Source organism: Kogia breviceps, chromosome 12 (assembly GCF_026419965.1).
Source record: "Kogia breviceps isolate mKogBre1 chromosome 12, mKogBre1 haplotype 1, whole genome shotgun sequence".
In the NCBI taxonomy this organism is placed as follows: domain Eukaryota; kingdom Metazoa; phylum Chordata; class Mammalia; order Artiodactyla; family Physeteridae; genus Kogia; species Kogia breviceps.
Window position 1 is genome coordinate 21332635 of NC_081321.1, and position 14886 is coordinate 21347520.

Sequence of the window (14886 nt, forward strand, 5' to 3'; positions counted from 1 at the left end):
TTTCAATTACTATAAATAACAACTATAGAAAAAATTCTAAAAGGAAGTAATTCTAAATAGTAATATTACTTGGTGAAATTTGGCTATACTTCAATTTTAAAAGATAAAAGTGAAACCATGAAGACATATTGTCAGAACTTCACTCATTTTTTTTAATGATATGAGTGACTTTGCTGAAATAGTAGTTTTTTAATACTGGAAGATTATTTACTTAATTTTTTGGTGCTACACTATATAACAACTATAGATACAATGCATTTTTAAGTTAAATCTTCATTATTAACATTTTGTCCATTGCTTTCATAGGCAGGAAGAAAAACAATAAATCAAGCCCCAATTTGTAGCTTTGCCAATTTCTGTGGTGTAAATCATCACAGTATGGCTAATTTCAAGCTACCAACATGGGGTCATTGGAGTAGGGAAGGGATGTACAGCAACACACCATTATATGGTATCATGGTCAAAAAGAATTTTTTTCAATAAATGTTTATTAAGTACACACTATGGGCCAAACCCTGTTCTATACTCTAGGGCCAGAGCAGCGAACAAAACAGAAACCTTGCTGAGTGATCAGTGCTATAAAGATAAAGAAAATAGAATAAGACATTAGATTTAGAACCAGATCTCAAATCACTGTTTCACAATGTGTTAAAACATGGTTTTAAACAATAATAAGGCATCATTAATTATATTGATGCATTAAATAATATGTATTATAATTTTTAAAGAACAGAAAAGTTTTACCACTAATAAAATTTGCTCCTAAAACCTTGTTTTTCCTCTTTTTCTCTTGTATTTAAAATTTTAGTTTTGTGTTGATAATACACGTAATATATTAGTGCAAAAGTAGATGTATGTAATATATACACATGAAGGGTGCTTACAGTTTTTTTTATAGCATGCAAAATAATGTTTGAAGGCCATTGCTTTAGAGATTAGAGAAGTAATAGATGAGTCACGGGATACCCCTAGGAACATCTCTGTACTTTTAGTAGACCCCTCACCTGATAGTGAGAAAGACTGTTTTCATGTCATATGAGGTCCAGGTTACTTAGGAGCTAAGTAACCATTGCCATCACCACAGTAACTTATGAAGTACTAAATCAGACACCCTGGGTCTGCCCCCCTTAGGACTTCATATTAAGACCACAGGAAGGTCCAGACGTGTAGACCAGCTAGGAGAACTTCACAGAAACATTTCAAAAGATCTGTCCCTGAATAAGGAAGACTACAGGATGATCAGTGGAGATATGAAAGATTTAAGAGGACAGCTTGGTGACGCGCTCCTCCTCCATAATGAAGGTCTAATCCTGAACTGACAAGTGCCCAGTATGGAAGACAAGATTGGTGCCTGTCAAGCCTGTGGCCCTGGAGGCTTCCCAGACTCAGATCTCCAAGACAGGATGCCAACAGCAGCACCAGGGCATCCTGCTGGAAGGAATGGAGAATGCAAGCCCATCGGCAGATCCTGGACCATTAAAGCACAGGCAACACCTCTTTCCAGGAAATCTTCCCTGACACCCTCCCCTTGCCGGTTGGCTTGAGTCCCCAGTACCCGCTTCTGCTAATCCATGAATAATCCTGAGCATCTCATATCACGGCCCTTTCCACACTGTATCGAAATTATTATTATTTTGTTTGTTTGCCTCCCACACTAAACTGAGCTCCATTTCTCTTTCCATGATGCCTGGCACACAGCAGGCACTGAAACGTTTACTGAAGGCATGAGTGACCATCCTCTTCTCCTTTGTTCCTGATTCACTGACCGCATCATGGCTCTGCAGTCTACAAGAACAATTAAGAATCCAGTGAATTAGTCTACATTATAGTGTTTTTCTTTCACCAAAGAAGCAATTTAAACACATTTTGAGATTTTTTTTCCCCCCCAAGACATTTTGAGCAAATACTATGGACTGAATTACGTCCCCTAAAATCCGTTATGTTGAAGTCCAGTGTGGTAGGATTTGGAGATGGGACCTTTGGGAGATAATTACGTTCAGGTGAGGTCATTAGGGTGAGGCCCTCCTGCTAAGAGGAGACCCCAGAGAGTTTGCTGTCCGTGAGCACACAGCAAGATGGTAGCTGTCTGCGAGCTAGGATGAGAGTCCCCACCAGAACTCAGCTATGCTGCCATCCTGATCTTGGAGCTCCAGCCTCCAGAACTGTGAGGAAATAAACTTCTGTTATTTAAGCCACTCAGCCTGTAGTGCTTTGTTATGCAGGCCCCAGCTGACTAGGATGGGAAACAGCTTGGATCATTTTTTCTCTACCAGAATTCCAATAAGTAAATCTGAAAAGGCTCTGCAGTGGAAAACAAAGGAATCTTGGCCTTGCTGAAAATAAACATATGTTTATTAAGTTGGCATTTTACAGTTTGTCTTGAAATACGGATGAGTCACAAATCGGTGGTAGGACTCTCCCTTGTAGGCTCATCCTTTCTTTTACCTTAAGAGTTTTCATTTCGTTTTTTTGTCAGATTCTAGGACAGCACATGACTGAATATATACAGTCAGTCACTAATAAGAATCTTAGAGGTATAATGCTTTCTGTGTCTGGCCTTTTTAACCCTTTGTAAAGATACCGAAAGTGACATATCTTCTGTGAAACTACATGGTACTATGGTAGCATTCCAAAGCAGTCTTGTAAATACTGAATCTTAAGCAAAAACACATGTGCATAGTCATAGGTTAAAAAAAATCCAAGCAGCATTCTTGAAGAATGTAATAATCAAACTTTAGTCCTTCCATGTGGTTTCTAAAAGGATTGTTTTTTTAATTATAAGTTTTAGAGATGTATAAGAGAGGCAGGGAAAGTTTCTTTCCTTTGAAATAAATATTGATAAACCTACTGGGAAAATACAGATATTTCAAGAATATCTGGTAAATGGTCAATTGGAGCTAATTTATAGTTGAATTCTGTGATGCATTAAAGATACTGAAATATCTTTTAAGTCCCTCCGTTGTCCCCGGTTCTTGTCCTAGGCCCTGCTTCACAACAGCCATGCTGGTGGACAGGCTTTAGGAGAGAATGGACAGGGCCTGGGCTCTGAATTCAACAGAGTTTTAACGTCAGGTCTGCTGCTTAACAACTGTGCGACGTTAGCAAGTTCCTCTCAATATATGGAAAACGGGTGGGTGGACTGAATTGTGTTTCCCCTAAATCCACACGTAGAAGGCCTTATCCTCAATGTGACTGTATTTGGAGACAGGGCCTTTAAAGAGGTCATAAAGGTTAAGGGAGGTCATTAGAGTGGAGCCCTACTCCGATGTGACTGGGGTCCTCATAAGAGGAGGAGAAGATACCAGGGGTGCATACACGCAGAGGAGGCCACCTGAGGATGCAGTGAGAGAGGCCTCAGGAGAAACCAAGCCTTCCAACACCTAGATCATAGACCACTTGCCCCCAGAACTTTGAGAAAATAAATTTCTATTGTTTAAGCCACCAGTCTGCGGTATTTTGCATAGCAGCCCGAGCAGACTGATACAATGGCTGGGCTAATACTGGTTAGGATTACATGTAGCTAAGGCAGTGCTTGGCTCCTAGTAAGCACTCACTATGTGTAAGCTGTTATTTGTGGCTCAGAAAGAAGAGAGGGAAAATAAAAGAGCCAGAAAGAGAATCGGTATGTATTTAAAATCTGTATGCCAAGCACTTTGCATAAGTACCTAATTTAATTTGCATAACAGTCCTGTGCAAACCATCCCAGTCTTGCACATGAGAAAAACCAGAAGCCGAAAAAGGTTCTGTAACTTGTCTGAAGTCACATAGAAAAGGGCAGAATCAGGAATCTGGCTTTAAAATCTGTCTTCTTTCCACTATGCCATGCCTCCTATTAGAGTAGCTTCCTAGATGCCAAAGGTTATTAATGGGAGGGATCCATTCTAGATGATTTCTGCAGCAGACACACAGCAAGGGGGTCGGCTCCTGTTGTGCGAATGTACCCCCCACACACACACACAGATGCTCTTCCCCACGCCAAGCTGGGCCACACAGATGCCTGCAGTTAGAGCAAAGTATGTTTGCAAAGAGGACTTTTTAATCTGCTCAAGTACTTGACCAGGTAGTCACTTAATACTCCAAAGCTCTGTGCCAAAGGCAGGAGGTCGATTGGGCCTAAGAGGTGATGAGGGCTTGTGTTATAACCATCAGCGGGGCAGTCCCCGCAGTGGAAGAGTTGGAAGGTGGGGAGCAGTGTATGTAGACAGATGTGTAGACAGATGCCTGGGCCCCGATGGGGTAACCGCGGAATGTAACCCTGATTGGCCACACCGATGGCTTCCCACTCATGAGACAGTTTTGTAATTTTTTTTTTTTTTTTTTTTTTTTTTTTTGCGGTACGCGGGCCTCTCACTGTTGTGGCCTCTCCCGTTGCGGAGCACAGGCTCTGGACGCACAGGCTCAGCGGCCACGGCTCACGGGCCCAGCCGCTCCGCGGCACGTGGGATCCTCCCGGACCGGGGCACGAACCCGCGTCCCCTGCATCGGCAGGCGGACTCTCAACCACTGCGCCACCAGGGAAGCCTGAGTTTTGTATTTTACTTTAACCAAAGGCAGTGTCCGTCAAGTGAAATGATTATCTTTTGCATAGAGTTGCTACTACATTGTTTTTTCCAATAATAATTAGCCAATGGAATTCACTATGTTTTATGACCACTCCCTATTAATGAAGAAAGCCTGTAGTTAGTGAAGGTGTTTTTCTTCCCTTTTACCAGGACATGCCAGTTCCATTTAAAATTTTAAATTATTGCTTAAGACTATTTTTTAGAGCAGTTTTAGGTTTACAACAAAATCGAGAGAGAGGTACAGAGATTTCCCATATACCCCTTGCCCTCGCACATGTATAGCTTCCCCCATCACCAACATCTCCCACCCAGAATGCCATATATATTTTTTAAAACAAGGATGAAACCTACATTGACACATCACAATCACCCAAAGTCCATTAGTTTACCTTAGGGTTCACTCTTGGTGTTGTACATTCTGTGGGTTTGGACAAATGTATAATTCTATACATCCATCGTTATAATATCATACAGAGTATTTTCACTGCCCTAAAAATCCTCTGTGCTCTGTCTATTCATCTCTCCCCCAAACTAGCCCTGCCAATCACTTATTTTTTGTTTCCTACTTTTGCCTTGGTTATATTTAAATTTAGAAGAAGAGAGACTAGAAAGCAGCCCTTTTACTGCTCATTGAAAATAAGTTTAAAGGGCTTCCCTGATGATGCAGTGATTAAGGCTCTGCACTCCCAATGCAGGGGGGCCTAGGTTCAATCCGTGGTCAGGGAACTAGATCCCACACACATGCCGCAACTAAGAGTTCGCATGCTACAACTAAAGAGCCGGCGAGTCGCAACTAAGGAGCCCTTCTTCCACAACTAACGAGCCCACATGCCGCAACTAAGGAGCCTTCCAGCCACAGCTAAGAACCATCACAACCAAACAACAAAAAATTAAGATTTATGGAAAGGCCACTTCTCAAGATTGGCTATGAGTCACCCAAGTGGGGCTTCATTATATTATTCTCTCTGATTTTGTGAATATTTGAGATTTTCCATAATTAAAAGTTTTTTAAAAACATGATTGGCATTGAAAACATTATCTCTACCATGATTCTAACATAAATGCCATGGATTCAAATTTTGAAACAGATTTTTAAACGGGGTTAAGATTGCTCACATATCTCCACTTGTGAAATCAAACGCCGATAAGGATGGATGATTGTTACCAAATATCTTAGATATTTCTTAAATTTATCTTGGTAAGATAATCAGTGATCCATGGGCTTCTTGTGCAACAAGATGTGGCATCCTCTCGTGCCCCTTGGCTTCCAGTGTCCAATACTCGTGACTCTCTGTTTGACCTCTTCCCCTGGTCCTTAGAGACAGTTCTGCCAGCACAAGCAAGGGGCGGACCTCCAGTGCTGGGGACACAGTGCTCCCTGGAGGGTCCCTCATCCACTGACGGAGGGGAGCCAATGGATAAATATTCTTGCTCTCTTTTCCTTGAGGCCGTTCAAGCTGCCTAACTGCGGTTCTTGTTCTACATTTTTTCCCCAGAATGCTCCAATAGGTTAAGCTTTAGTTTCCCAAAGTGGGGACTTGTTGGAAAATGTATCTATTATTAGCTTCTTTGTCTTCCCTGTCTCACTTCCCTGCCAGAGTTCCCTGGGAGCACCTCTCAAATACACTTCTTATACTCAAATCCTTGTCTCAGGATCAGCGTCTGTGAGAATTCAAACTAAGCCAGCAAGATACCAAGATGAGAAACCCAGCCGGCAACTTGTGGAAGAAAAATTTCATAAAGGATTTTGAAAAGATACCCTGTGGATTAAGGCAGTGTTTGGGTTGTTTTTGTTTGTTTTTCTCTTTTTAAAATCATGGAGTCGACTGCACATGAATCTACCCTGTGGAGCTGATTGTAAATAATTAGTTTGTGAGGATTGAGGCCAATGACCCCAGTATTTAGGTAAAAGTCTAAAGAATTCTTGGGATGAGAGGATTTTCTTTTTATGAATTTTTGAATTTTATTTTATTTTTTTATACAACAGGTTCTTATTAGTCATCAGTTTTATCCACATGAGTGCATACATGTCAATCCCAATCTCCCAATTCTTCATACCACCACCACCACCCCCCTGCCGCTTTGCCCCCTTGGTGTCCATACGTTTGTTCTCTACATCTGTGTCTCTATTTCTGCCCTACAAACCAGTTCATCTGTACCATTTTTCTAGGTTCCCCATATATGTTTTAATATATGATATTTGTTTTTCTCTTTCTGACTTACTTCACTCTGTATGACAGTCTCTAGATCCATCATGCCTCAACCAATGACCCAATTTCATTCCTTTTTATGGCCGAGTAATATTCCATTGTATATATGTACCACAACTTCTTTATCCATTTGTCTGTTGATGGGCATTTAGGTTGCTTCCATGTCCTGGCTATTGTAAATAGTGCAGCAATGAACATTGGGGTGCATGCGTCTTTTTGAATTATGGTTTTCTCAGGGTATATGCCCAGTAGTGGGATTGCTGGGTCCTATGGTAATTCTACTTTTAGTTTTTTAAATAACCTCCATACTGTTCTCCATAGTGGCTGTATCAGTTTACATTCCCACCGACAGTGCAAGAGCGTTCCCTTTTCTCCACACCCTCTCCAGCATTTGTTGTTTGTAGGTTTTCTGATGATGCCCATTCTAACTGATGTGAGGTGATACCTCATTGTAGTTTTGATTTGCATTTCTCTAATAATTAGTGATGTTGAGCAGCTTTTCATGTGCCTGTGGTCCATCTGTATGTCTTCTTTGGAGAAATGTCTATTTAGCTCTTCTGCCCATTTTTGGATTGGGTTGTTTGTTTTTTTAATATTGAGCTGCATGCACTGTTTATATATTTTGGAGATTAATCCTTTGTCCGTTGATTCATTAGCAAATATGTTCTCCCATTCTGAGGGTTGTCTTTTCGTCTTGTTTATGGTTTCCTTTGCTGTGCAAAAGCTTTGAAGTTTCATTAGGTCCCATTTGTTTATTTTTGTTTTTATTGCCATTACTCTAGGAGGTGGATCAAAAAAGATCTTGCTGTGATTTGTGTCAAAGAGTGTTCTTCCTATGTTTTCCTCTAAGAGTCATATAGTGTCCGGTCTTACATTTAGGTCTTTAATCCATTTTGAGTTTACTTTTCTGTATGTTGTTAGGGAGTGTTCGAATTTCGTTCTTTTACATGTAGCTGTCCAGTTTTCCCAGCACCACTTATTGAAGAGACTGTCTTTTCTCCATTGTATATTTTTGCCTCCTTTGTCATAGATTAGTTGACCATAGGTGCGTGGGTTTATCTCTGGGCTTTCTATCTTGTTCCACTGATCTATGTTTCTGTTTTTGTACCAGTACCATATTGTCTTGATTACTGTAGCCTTGTAGTATAGTCTGAAGTCAGAGAGCCTGATTCCTCCAGCTCCGTTTTTTTTCCTCAAGACTGCTTTGGCTATTCGAGGTCTTTTGTGTCTCCATACAAATTTTAAGATGATATGTTCTAGTTCCATAAAACATGCCATTGGTAATTTGATAGGGATTGCATTGAATCTGTAGATTGCTTTGGGTAGTATAGTCATTTTCACAATATTGATCTTCCAATCCAAGAACATGGTATATCTATCTGTTGGTATCATCTTTAATTTCTTTCAGCAGTGTCTTATGGTTTTCTGTATATAAGTCTTTTGTCTCCCTAGGTAGGTTTATTCCTAGGTATTTTATTCTTTTTGTTGCAATGGTAAATGGGAGTGTTTCCATAATTTCTCTTTCAGATTTTGCATCATTAGTGTATAGGAAGGCAAGAGATTTCTGTGCATTAATTTCGTATCCTGCAACTTTACCAAATTCATTGATTAGCTCTAGTAGTTTTCTGGTGGCATTTTTAGGATTCTCTATGTATAGTATCATGTCATCGGCAAACAGTGACAGCTTTACTTCTTCTTTTCCAATTTGTATTCCTTTTTATTTCTTTTTCTTCTCTGATTGCCGTGGCTAGGACTTCCAAAACTATGTTGAATAACAGCGGTGAGAGGGGACATCCTTGACTTGTACCTGATCTTAGAGGAAATGCTTTCAGTTTTTCACCACTGAGAATGATGTTTGCTGTGGGTTTGTCGTGTATGGCCTTTATTATGTTGAGGTAGGTTCCCTCTATGCCCACTTTCTGGAGAGTTTTTATCATAAATGGGTGTTGAATTTTGTCAAAGGTTTTTCTGCATCTATTGAGATGATGATATGGTTTTTATTCTTCAGTTTGTTAATACGGTATATCACATTGATTGATTTGTGTATATTGAAGAATCCTTGCATCCCTGGTATAAATTCCACTTGATCATGGTGTATGATCCTTTTAATGGGTTGTTGGATTCTGTTTGCTAGTATTTTGTTGAGGATTTTTGCATCTATATTCATCATTGATATTGGTCTGTAATTTTCTTTTTTTGTAGTATCTTTGTCTGGTTTTGGTATCAGGGTGATGGTGGCCTCATAGAATGAGTTTGGGAGTGTTCCTTCCTCTGCAATATTTTGGAAGAGTTTGAGAAGGATGGGTGTTAGCTCTTCTCTAAATGTTTGATAGAATTCACCTGTGAAGCCATCTGGTCCTGGACTTTTGTTTGTTGGAAGATTTTTAATCACACTTTCAATTTCATTACTTGTGATTGGTCTGTTCATATTTTCCTTTTCTTCCTGGTTCAGTCTTGGAAGGTTATACCTTTCTAAGAATTTGTCCATTTCTTCCAGGTTGTCCATTTTGTTGGCATAGAGTTGGTCGTAGTAGTCTCTTATGATGCTTTGTATTTCTGCAGTGTCTGTTGTAACTTCTCCTTTTTCACTTCTAATTTTATTGATTTGAGTCCTCTCCCTTTTTCTTGATGAGTCTGGCTAATGGTTTATCACTTTTGTTTATCTTCTCAAACAACCAGCGTTTAGTTTTATTGATCTTTGCTATTGTTTTCTTTGTTTCTATTTCATTTATTTCTGCTCTGATCTTTATGATTTCTTCTGCTTACTTTGGGTTTTGTTTGTTCTTTTTTCTCTTGTTCCCTTAGATATAAGGTTAGATGGTTTATTTGAGATTTTTCTTTTTTCTAGACGTAGGCTTGTATAGCTAGCTATAAACTTCCCTCTTAGAACTGCTTTTGCTGCATCCCATAGGTTTTGGATCATCGTGTTTTCATTGTCATTTGTCTCTAGGTATTTTTTGATTTCCTCTTTGATTTCTTCAGTGATCTCCTGGTTATTTAGTAATGTATTGTTTAGCCTCCGTGTGTTTGTGTTTTTTACGGTTTTTTCCCTGTAATTGACTTCTATTCTCAAAGCATTGTGGTCAGAAAAGATGCTTGATATTATTTCAATTTTCTTAAATTTCCTGAGGCTTGATTTGTGACCCAAGATGTGATCTATCCTGGAGAATGTTCCATGAGCACTTGAGAAGAAAGTGTAATCTGCTGTTTTTGGATGGAATGTCCTATAAATATCAACTAAATCTGTCTGGTCTATTGTGTCATTTAAAGCTTCTGTTTCCTTATTAATTTTCTGTTTGGATGATCTGTCCATTGGTGTGAGGTGTTAAAAGTCCCCCACTATTACTGTGTTACTGTCGATTTCCTCTTTTATAGCTGTTAGCAGTTGCCTTATGTATTGAGGTGCTCCTATGTTGGGTGCATATATATTTACAATTGTTGTATCTTCTTCTTGGATTGATCCCTTGATCATTATGTCGTGTCCTTCCTTGTCTCTTGTAACATTCTTTATTTTAAAGTCTATTTTATCTGATATCAGTATTGCTATTCCAGCTTTGTTTTGATTTCCATTTGCATGGAATATCTTTTTCCATGCCCTCACTCTCAGTGTGAATGTGTCCCTATGTCTGAAGTGGGTCTCTTGTAGACAGCATATATATGGGTCTTGTATTTGTATCCATTCAGCAAGCCTATGTCTTTTGGTTGCAGCATTTAATCCATTAACGTTTAAGGTAATTATCAATGTGTATGTTCCTATGACCATTCTCTTCATTGTTTTGGCTTTATTTTTATAGGTCATTTTCTTCTCTTGTGTTTCCCACTTAGAGAAGTTCCTTTAGCATTTGTTGTAGAGCTGGTTTGGTGGTGCTGAATTCTCTTAGTTTTCGCTTGTCTGTAAAGCTTTTGATTTCTCCAGCGAATCTGAAAGAGATCATTGCCTGGTAGAGTAATCTTGCTGGTAGGTTCTTGCCTTTCATCACTTTAAGTATATCATGCCACTCCCTTATGGCTTGTAGAGTTTGTGCTGAGAAATCAGCTGTTCACCTTATGGGAGTTCCCTTGTACGTTATTTGTCGGAAAACCCTTGCTGCTTTCAATACTTTTTCTTTTTCTTTAATTTTTGCCAATTTGATTACTGTGTGTCTCAGCGTGTTTCTCCTTGCATTTATCCTGTATGGGACTCGCTGTGCTTCCTAGACTTGGGTGGCTATTTCCTTTCCCATGTTAGGGAAGTTTTTGACTATAATCTCTTCAAATATTTCCTCGGGTCCTTTCTCTCTCTCTTCTCCTTCTTGGACCCCTATAATGGAATGTTGTTGCGTTTAATGTTGTCCCAGAGGTCTCTTAGGCTGTCTTCATTTCTTTTCATTCTTTTTTCTTTATTCTGTTCTGCAGCAGTGAATTCCACCATTCTGTCTTCCAAGTCACTTATCTGTTCTTCTGCCTCAGTTATTCTGCTATTGATTCCTTCTAGTGTGTTTTTCATTTCAGTTATTGTATTGTTCATCTCTGTTTGTTTGTTCTTTAATTCTTCTAGGTCTTTGTTAAACATTTCTTGCATCTTCTCAATCTTTGCTTCCATTCTTTTTCCGAGGTCCTGGATCATTGTCACTATCATTATTCTGAATTATTTTTCAGCAAGATTGCCTGTCTCCACTTCAGGTAGTTGTTTTTCAGTATCATTTGTAAATTTGCAAGCATCATCAGAAATGCCAAACTCAGTTTATAAGCCTTTTTTAAAGTTAATTTATTTTTTTATTGAAGTAACTTTTGTTTTTAACATTATATAAGTTTCATGTGTACAACATTATATTTCTACTTCTGTATACCCTGTAGTATGCTCACCACCAAAAGTTTAGTTTCCATCCATCACTATACGGTTGATTCCCCTTTACTCATTCTGCCCTCCCCTCTTCGCCCATTCTCCTTCTCTCCTACCCCTCTGGTAACCACCACTCTGTTCTCTGTATCTATGTATTTGTTTTTGTTTGGTTTGTTCATTTATTTTGGTTTTTGTTTGTTTTTTATATTCTAAAAATAAGTGAAATCACACAGTATTTGTCTTTCTCTGTCTGACTTATGTCACTCAGCATAATATACTCAGGGTCCACCCATGTTGTCACAGGTGTAAGCCTTTTTATTTTTGACTGCCATATAATTTTGTTAATATGAATGAAAACCTTGTATTACACTTATCCCAATTTTTAATTCCTTTAAGATATCTTGGATGTTGGGTGAGGTGAAGGGAGGAGCCCAGTTTTCTCATTTAACTACCTGGGTTGATTGTGGTGTCATTAAGCAGGATAGAGAATAAGTGATAAAGTCTTGGGTTGGGGTTGGAAGAGATAACTACCTGTAATTTAAGGTGCCTGTGGGCCATGGAGGGGATGATGTCTGTTAGGTGTTGAATACAAGGTTCTATGCGGGGCTTACAAGAGCTAAACTATCTGTTCCCTGCTTTATTCTGCCACTTCCCCATCACAGACTATGCTTCAGCTGCTTCTGACTGCTCACTCTTGACTGTTTGCACTGGCTGTTCCCTCTGACTGGAACACCTTTTTGTAGTCCTCCCAATCCATCACTCAGGCAACTCCTGTTTGAACACCTTCTATGACAGGCACTCACTACCATCAAATAGCACCACAGTAGCGGTTCACAGAGGGAGTTCTGCAGCCAGCCTGTCTGGATGTAAACCCTCAGCTCCACCTTTCCCTGCTGTGACCCTGGCAGTAACTCTGTTTCCTGAGATAATGGGGATGATAGTAGAACCTCTCGTAGAACTACTAAGAAGAATAAATGAATTATTCATTTGGAGAACTTAAAACAGAGCATGGCACATAAAGTGTTCTTTACACCTTTGTTGCTATCTTATAAGACAGCCCATATCTTCTTCCATTAAAAAAAATGTTGGTTTTTTTTTTAAAGATTTGTAGTAACAGTCTTAGCAGAAGGTGCCAACTTAAAACAATGACTGTTCTGGTCTTTTCTAAATCTTATCACAAGCAACTGTTTTAAGTAATTTTTATCAGCTTTCCCCCCCCCTTTTTAACCTTTAAGTTACTTTTTTATAGATTGCCATAATCTGTATACTGCCTATCTTTTATACTGTCATTGTTTTCTTAAGCATTTCCTGTTATTTGAATATATGGATTATTTCCAATTTTTTATTTTTCTGGTTGGATCTGTTTGATGAGCTTTTTCTTATGAGTTAATTGCTTAAGATTTTTTTGAAAAGTGAAATTTGAGTCAAATTTTATTTTTATACATTTTATTATAAATTTCTCTAAATGTTCTCCAAAATGTCTCTATAATCTATTATAATCATATGTATCTATTAGCCATTATAAGTGCTTACATAAGAAATTTACAAATATATCCATGTATCCTTTAAATTTATGAATATAAATTATAATATACCCAAATTTAAATAAGCTGAAAACAATACTTCTGTAGCTGAGAGCAAGGGAGCATGAAGTTTAACTTTTTCTAACACATAAAGTACTGTAATTTAAAAAATTAACTTGGAAATTACGAAATAACTATAGACCTATTTAAACCGAAATTAAAACTATCATTTTGATGTAGTACATATAGTTTAGTTCTTGAGAAAAATAACCCATTAGGAATGAAGTTGTTAAGTAAACATGATTGATGACTTCTTTTTAATGCAATCCTATTCCCTTTTCATATTTAGCATATTTAAAGACTATTTCATAGCACAGTTATAACTATTATAAATGTCAGTGTAACAAATTTAAGAATTCATAATGGTTCAAATGCTTTTTAAATTTTTATCTTTTTTTTTTAGTTTTATTGTGATATAGTTGACAAATGCTTTTTTTTTTTTTTTTTAAACCTTTGAATTAGATCATAGAAAATTCTGTACTATCCACTGCACTGGTTACTTGAGAAACTGGCCTCCAAATATTGTTGGAATGGAAGAAGAAACGGACAATAAGAAAGACAGTAGTAATTTTACCTGCCTTGTTGCCATTGGAAGATTGCATCCGTATATTGTCCCACAGAACAGTGGAGAGATTAAAGTGAAACCAACTGAATTTATTACCCGTTTTGCAGTGAATGGACAATTTGTCTATGTTGATCAAAGGTAAACACTTATGTGCCATAATGATTAGTGTTCAATGCGATATTTAAGGCTACTAAAGATGTGGCTTAGTAGCACAGCTGGATTTTTTTTTTTAAGGCTTTAGAACAGGAAATAAAGTTTAAATGAAATAAGGATATGGATATATCAGTAAATTTGTTCAAGCCAAATTGTAAACTTGAAATATTTCTTAGCCAATGGTGCAGAAACTGGGCATGGTCTGTGGCCACAATTTTATTGGTGAATGGTAGGAATAGCATATCCTGGATTGGGTAGGTGGCCTCTGGAGTAGCCTGGTGCCTGGGTGTCCATTCCGCTTTGCAGCTCTAATCTGGGTCTAGGGCAGCCAAAGGAGCCCAGTAAAGCAAATGGGTTACTCAACCCCCCCTCCCCCCAGTCTACTTCTCTACTATCCTGACCAGGTATGGACCAACAGTATTCTGGAAGGGGATACATTCACCAATTCTGAACTTTATTTTTAATTTTAAAACCAGGGCAACAGCAATTTTAGGATATCTGCCTCAGGAACTTTTGGGAACTTCTTGTTATGAATATTTTCATCAAGATGACCACAGTAATTTGACTGACAAGCACAAAGCAGGTATGCATTGAGTGGGATCGTCTTTTGGTACTTTTTAATTACAACTTCAACTCTTAATTTTTCATTCCTGTGAAACCTGAACCTTGAATGAATCCTTAAGGGATTGATTTATATAGTGGTAGACTGTTATGCTGATTATTATCTTTTCTTGTTAAGTTCTGCAGAGTAAAGAGAAAATATTTACAGATTCATACAAATTCAGAGCAAAAGATGGCTCTTTCGTAACTTTAAAAAGCCAGTGGTTTAGTTTCACAAATCCTTGGACCAAAGAACTGGAATATATTGTGTCTGTCAACACTTTAGTTTTGTAAGTAATTTTTTATGTTGTTAAGACCTTTATATTGATTTCAAATGAGTACCTTTGCTTCCCTCTTTTCATCTTGCTAAATCATTAAAACTGTTTGATCC

The 14886-nt window shown here is 38.2% G+C and overlaps 1 protein-coding gene across 3 annotated transcripts in view; it reads left to right on the forward strand.

The window, feature by feature from the left end:
- BMAL2 (basic helix-loop-helix ARNT like 2) overlaps nt 1–14886 on the forward strand; it is an 86687-nt gene that overhangs the window by 57663 nt on the left and 14138 nt on the right. For all 3 annotated transcript variants that reach the window (XM_059081554.2, XM_059081545.2, XM_067008938.1), the window contains 3 exons: nt 13640–13880; nt 14372–14478; nt 14635–14785. In XM_059081554.2, the coding sequence (XP_058937537.1) occupies nt 13640–13880; nt 14372–14478; nt 14635–14785 (499 nt within the window). The remainder of the gene's footprint in view (nt 1–13639; nt 13881–14371; nt 14479–14634; nt 14786–14886) is intronic.